Here is a 7,119-nt window from a genome sequence, read left to right on the forward strand (position 1 = left end):
TTTGAATCTCAGCGTAAGCTGTAGATGGTGAGCCTACTGCTTGAGGGATTACAGTAGGAATTTTTCCAAATACTGCTCGAAATCCTACTGATGCTTGAGACTCTGCTTTTCTTACGATTTCGTCTATAAAGGTCGTTCTCCCAAGGTTCACTGATCCTTTGGGTTTTGTGGATTTAGGTGGGGGGTTCTTCTCTTTTTCTATCTTTCTATTCCTAGTCATTCATAAAAACCAATTCCTATTTAACCTCTAAGATTTTGTTGAAAAGTGGGTTGGTAAGAAAGCACTTTACTTGCTAGGCACGCAGGTTCTTACCTTCCGTTTTTAAAACCCAATTCTTTCACAACAAGATAAAAAGGAAATCACTTTGAAACACTCTCCCCGACAACGGCGCCAAAATGTTGGTGCACTAAGATGTCTTTTTACAGGAAATCTTAATTCCTACATTAATTGTCAACCCAAGGTAAGTCTTTTTATCTCAAGAGTGTCAGCACTATATGTGCAGTGAATTCAGAGGTTATCTAATGATAAATCGTTGCAATCACTAATAACTATTTCTTCAACTCACTCCAAACAATGCTGAAAGAAATAACTATGGAAGAAATAACTCTTAACACACTATGCAACTCTATTTAGCTTGTTCCGAAATCAAATGAATTTGAATGCAAATGCAAAGAATCACACTTGGCAATCTTCAAATAGAATTAAAACTAACTCACTCAATCAACAAAGATAACTGTAACAACTGCACAACAATGATAATCTATAGCAAATCTGAATTGAACAACAAATCCAATTGAATGACAAATCCTAATTGAACAGTGAATCTCAATTGAATGGAAAATAATAATTGAACAAAAAATAAGCATATAATGATAAATGATATCTAAAAAAAAAATGACATATGTAACAAAATTATGGAAATTGATCAATGCTATCTCTAAGATCTATGATAACATAACTCAGAATGGACAACAATCTACTATTGAAACTAACATAACCAATCCAATCAAAGTGTTACTAAGATATATCACAACTAAATATGAATCTATATGAACAACAGTATGAATCAGGATCACCAATCTTCACAATAAGTGAAATGATATTAACTCGATAGTAACAATCAGTAAAATCTAAATAGAAAAAATTATAACATAAGAAAGTAGTGGAACTTCTCTTGACTAGGCCCAGAGTCGCCCGAAGTCTCTACTAAGAAATACTCAGAATATAAGTATGGATCAAATGCAGTATTTCTTCATTAAAATAAGCAACACAGTTACAACATCACTAAGATAACAGTATTATATGTCTCAAAAGAATAATTACAAGTTATGAAATTCTAAACTCTGTGCAATTTTTCCTTTCAACTTTATATATTACATTTAGAAAATAAATAGATAAAAGCGAATCCTCAAGATCAAGGGATCTTGAGGATTTAGCTATACATAATCTGATTTTGTTAGGAAATAGCATGAGTCTTCATGGTCTCTCATTGCCTTGCCTGCCTCAGACGCTGTCTTTTTCCTTTTACAGCCTGATGCTGCTCTGTCGATTGAACAACTATTGTCAATCCACGTCTTCTACATATAAAGATAGCAAAAAGTCAGTTTCTCATGCTAGATTTATCTAATTTGTTACCAAGTGCTTTTACCCAACTTTAGCTATTATTTCCTTTACTTTGATCCATAAACAAAGATAATCATGTGATGATAAATGTTGAATAAAGCTATTTATAAAGAGAAAACATACCTTTTTCCTGACCCAACACAATCAACTTTTGAATCTTCGTTGCTGCTGCTCCATCTTCTAGAATGTGAAGTTCTAGAAGCATCTTACATGTTTATGTAATTGCTGCCTCCAAGCTCTGGCTTTGCGCGGTCAATTATTCCTTTTCCTTTAGTGCCTAAGCCTTTTCATAGAATATCTACTCATTGTTCATATTTACCTCATTGATAATTGATAGTAGGTGCTGCTCCCTGATGTCGAGCTCCTCTGATACCCCCTGATGAAGCACGTGGAGGGTCTCAATAGGCAGCGTGACTAAGTTGACACCCACATCCTTGATATGTTCGAGTTGGGTGTTTGCATCATCTTCCTTTGTGCACAAGGATCCCTCCACTAATGGAATGACTCTGAGGTCCAGAGTCCTATCTCTTTCCAGCACAATAGTTCTCACTTGCTGTAGGCTTACTTGAATCCCTCTCACCTATCCCACGCTTGCTTGAAGTTGACCTGTTTGAATTTGCAAGTTGTGTAGATCCTTCTGCACGTTCCCTAGTGCCTGTTGGTGCTACTATTCAAACTATTTCCATAGTTTGATCATTGTATCATGGACCTTATCTTTTATCACATCCAAGTCCCCTTCAGTGAGGACCATTGGATCTACATGTACGTGCTTGTCTAATTTCTTCTTCTTCTTAGGTCCGGAAGTCATATCCTTCTGGAACTTTGTGATTATGAAGGGAGTGCTCGACTCCTTGCCACCACCTCCTTTCTCCTCAGAACCTTCCTTGTCCGTAGTATGTTGAGAAGCAGACTCCTCAACCTCTAATGTGGCCTCCTTCATGATGCGCTCCTTATCAGTAGTTGCCTTGGCAGCAAATTCCTTCTTTTTCTGTGATGCATTCTCTCGAGCGACAGCCTGCTCAACTTCCTTTTGCTTTTGTGCTACTATGGCCTGCATGGACAAACTTTCTCTACCTTTACTTTCTCCCTCGTCGAGATTTGTGGTGTGTACCCACTCCCCTGGCCATTTTCCCATGACTTCTTGTACATCTATGTTAATGACTAGGTACGACAACTTGTACCATACTTTCTTAGGATATCATCTCGCGTGGATGGATACATTGTGAAAATCCACTTTAAAATCCACGTAGGACTCCAAGTGTTCAAACAGGGTAGGTGACCCTCACATTCATTTCAATGACCCTCTCCAGATCCTTCATTGCCTACAATGAAGTGAACTTCATGGCCTCTGCTAAGTCGACATCCTGTGGAAGGAACTAACTGTCTTTTGGCAGTCTCCATGCAACTAGGGCAATTAACAACAACAACCAGGCATAGTGGAATGCCTTGCCATCGTCCTGTGCTTTGTGACAATTCAACATAAACGCTTTGTAGATATACTCCACCTAGTTGTACTTCACCCCCTTCGCACATTGTGTAGCCAATGAAATGCCTGGTGCCGACACGTCATCCGCGCGACACTTTCTCATGACCTTGCAAGCCAAAATCTGGGCAAAAAATTGCACCGCCTTGTCTGTGATGGAATGGATAGAGTATCCACGTGACTTCTTCACTAAGCCAAACTCGCTCTTCATTCTGTTTGTGAGTTGTTTTTCTTTACTCTTGCCTCCAAACTCCTTGGCTGGATCCACCCCTTGGTAGGGCAACCTTGTGATGTAGTGGATCAACATATCTGCGATGGGGATGGGTTCTGCTAACCAAGGACACCCATCATGAACCAGTTTAAGCAATTTTCGTACGCATACCGTGTTGATAGTGGTTATGCTAAAATGTAGTACACATAGCAAATTTAGTAACCCAACATTTTCAACCCTCATAACCCACTTCATAAGCTCTAATCACGTGACTCTGGTCTCCTCATAGTATATCTTCATCAAATATTTGTTTGTTGCAAAATGCGAGAATTTTTGATGATTAGATATATCCCAATCCTCCATTTTGAGTGCGGGAATGTGCCCTAAGAGTGCGCCTTCAAATGGAACTTTCTCTAGCAATAGCAGTGTAGAGACTGTGAATTTAGCGTTATCTAGATACTTGGGTACCTTTGTTTTACCATTTCGCGAAGCGATATACTTCAGGAGCCTATTGATAGGCTCTCCCTCCTCAGCATCCAACTCTTCAACCCATTCGCAAAGCTCCTCTTCGTCAAGATCCATGGGTTCGTGTGGCTGTTTCGACTTGTCCATATTCCCTTTCTGTCAAACCTCCGGAGGGTTCTATTTAGATGACTACCTTACCAGAACAGCCTGTGGTTTCTTCTATTTCTCCTTAGTAGTGGATGGTTTAGGCCTAGGCAACCTCAGCACCATAGGCACAGACGGTGTACCTTCCATCACTGACGTGATTCCAGGGGCTATGGCTTTAGAGATAGTGGCTTTAAAACTTGCGGCTTCTACAGGATCAATCATTTTCTCAAGGATGATCTTACGGTTCCAATCAGGCAATTTTGTGAACTCCAGCCATGAAAGAAGTTCCTCCCAATCCTTCTTAGACATACAGGAATCTTTTTGGCAGCAAATTCTCTGAAATCAAAGTGTTGTAATGCAGGCTAGCATGCCATATTTATAGGCGATTTCAAATTCAAATTTGATCATTCCCTCCAATTTCTGATCATAAATGCATCTTTGGTGGCAAATTTCCAAATATGTGTGCCATAAATGCATCCTACCCACTCCTCCTAATGGTATTTTCTCCATCCACCTAGCTGCAGTGCATCCAACAACTATTTTTGGACCCTGCTGCATGGCACCATCCTCCATGGCGCAACTCCTTCTGGCATACTTATTGCTTTCGTCGCACAACCCCCTTACTTAGTTTTTCCACTTTTTGGGCAGTCTAGTTTATAGTCCCACACCTCCTTGCAGCTTCCTGGAGTACTAAGACTGTCTTTCCATCATATAGTCATTACACAAGGGTAGGATCCCCTTGATACAATTTCAATAGACTTCCATTGATTTTTCCCAGAAATAATTCCCTATTCAGCTTCACAAGCTGAACTGCGCCACCATCTGTAATTTCCTTGACTAGATAGGGTCCCATCCAATGCATTTGAAACTTCCCAAGAAATTTTGTAAATTTTCTATCATAAAGTAGGACCAAGTCATTCACCTTGAAGGTGTGCAACTTATTATGTTGATCATGCCATGCCTTTTCATGCTCCTTCTACACCTCTTGGTGAAATCATGCGAGAAACCTATCTTCTTCTGATTCCATCAACTACATGAGGTTCTCCTCCATAGTCTCACAGTCCACCATATTAGTGAATGCTGCAATCCGCAGACTTGGCACAATATATTCCATGGACATCATATCCTCTATCCCATAGACCAACCTGAATGAAGTTTGTTCTGTCAACTTTTTGCATGTCGTCCTATATTCCCATATGACCACTAGTATGTGTACATCCCAATCATTCGTTTGCACATTGTGGACATTTGTCAATGCATTTTCCAGAATTTTATTGAATGCTTCAGTCATATCATTTACCTAAGGATGATAGGGAGTACTATTTTGATGATAAACCTGAAATTGCATCACGACAATAGTTTCATTTAGAAAGTGCATACCCTTATCAATCATCAGTATCTTAGGACACCCAAACCTTGTTAAGACATACTCAAACAGGAACTTTGCAGCTGTAGCAGTGCTATAGTACTTCACCCATTTTGCTTCTGCCCATCTTGTCAAATACTCCGTCGCAGTAATAATATACCGCGTGCCCGTCTTTTTTCCTGATGGCTGTATCAGACCTACAAAGTTAGTCGCCCATTTGTCAAAGACTTGTAATGAAATCTGAGAATTTAAGGGCAGTCCGTCCCTTTGCGATGGCTTTCCCATCTGTTGACAAGCATCGCATGCCCTGCAATGTGACTTAGAATCCTTATGCACTATTGGCTACCATAGTGCTACGTGCATACTCTTCTGCACGGTTGCTATTCCTGCATAATGTCCTCCCGCCACTCCTCCATGTGCTTCAGTGAGGATGCTAAAGCGTCCAGGAACATATCAGTGCATTATTTCATCAATGCCCATCTTATATAAGTGTCTTGCAATCACAAAAAAGTTAGCAGCGTAGACCACTAATTCCTTCTTCTGCTGAATAGAATATCCTTCTGGAGCAGTGCCAACAGTTAGAAACTAGATTATATCCACAAAATGATCCATAAACCCTTCTTCCAAACTAGTTGGTTCTTCACTTGTCTCAATTCTGGATAGATGATCTGGTCCCGCATTCATCCATCCAGGCTTTACAATCACATCAAAATCATATTCCTGAAACAACAGTAACCACCTACATATCTTCCCCCCCAACACAGGCTTGTTGACTAGGTAATTGACAGCAAAGTGATCTTTGTACATAAATGTGCACCTAATAGGTAATGTCGAAACTTCTGCAATGTGTCGACCATCGCCAGTCCTTTGCACTCTGTAGTTGAATAGTTCTTCTCGGCCTTTGACAGTTTCCAGCTCGCAAAGGGTATAGGGTGATCTATCTCGCCTTCACCTGGTTGGGTTATTACCACACCCAATGCAATACAAGAGGCATCCACGTGAATATGAAATTCTTTCTTCAAGTCTGGGAATACCAAAATTGGTGCAATCACCATCTTTTCCTTTAATACATCTAGACTACGCTGACAGTCTTCATCCCAATCCATTGGTGCAGTTATTTGTCCATAATCCTTGATAAACTTTCTATAGTAACTGGTGTGGCCCACCATCGCACGCAGCATCTTTAAATTCTTTGGAGCTTCTAATTTGACAATCACTACTATCTTCGTAGGGTCTACCATTAGTCCTTACTTACATACCACGTGGCCTAGAAATATCCCATATGGCATGCAAAAGATACATTTATTCAAGTTTAGAGCAATTTGGTATTTGTGACAAGTATCCAACATAAGGCACAAACTTGCAACGTGGTGCTTGACCAATCCAAACACAATCCAATCATCAAAATACACTTCTAAGAATTTATGGATGAATTCTTTGAACACTGTAATTACAACCCCTGAAAAGATTGCAGGCACATTTTTCAATCCAAATGGCATCATTGTGTATTAGAAGCATCCCCACTCCATTGTGAAGGTCATCTTGTTGCGATCCTCCAATGTGATCTTAATATGATGGTACCCTGAGAACCCATCAATGAATGAATAAGATTCCTGTCCTCCAACATTCTCCAAAAATTCATCTGTAAATGGTGTTGGAAATGGGTCATGAATGCATGCATCATTGAGCTTTCTCAGGTCTATGCATATTCTGATTTCACCCTGTTTCTTCTTCTCTTGAACAACCATAGGGCTCACCCAATCAGATTCTTCTACTGGCTCAATAATTCTAGCTTCCAGCATTTTGTCTAGCTCTTTGCGCAC

At 39.9% G+C, this 7,119-nt stretch overlaps 1 protein-coding gene across 1 annotated transcript; it reads right to left on the reverse strand.

Annotated features, from left to right (window-relative positions):
* Positions 1-5,230: 5,230 nt before the first annotated feature.
* Positions 5,231-5,581, reverse strand: LOC149221460 (uncharacterized). Its single transcript, XM_089387384.1, has one exon. The coding sequence runs from the start codon at positions 5,579-5,581 to the stop codon at positions 5,231-5,233; it is 351 nt and encodes a 116-aa protein (XP_089243510.1).
* Positions 5,582-7,119: the final 1,538 nt, after the last annotated feature.

Source organism: Pinus tabuliformis, chromosome Q (genome assembly GCF_031772625.1).
Source record: "Pinus tabuliformis cultivar Carrire ecotype Pingquan chromosome Q, CPIR1, whole genome shotgun sequence".
Taxonomy (NCBI): Eukaryota; Viridiplantae; Streptophyta; class Pinopsida; order Pinales; family Pinaceae; genus Pinus; species Pinus tabuliformis.

What these genes read in the sequence shown, in the direction of transcription:
- LOC149221460 (XM_089387384.1), bottom strand. Translation starts at nt 5,581, where the DNA reads ATGGGAAAGCCATCGCAAAGGGACGGACTGCCCTTAAATTCTCAGATT.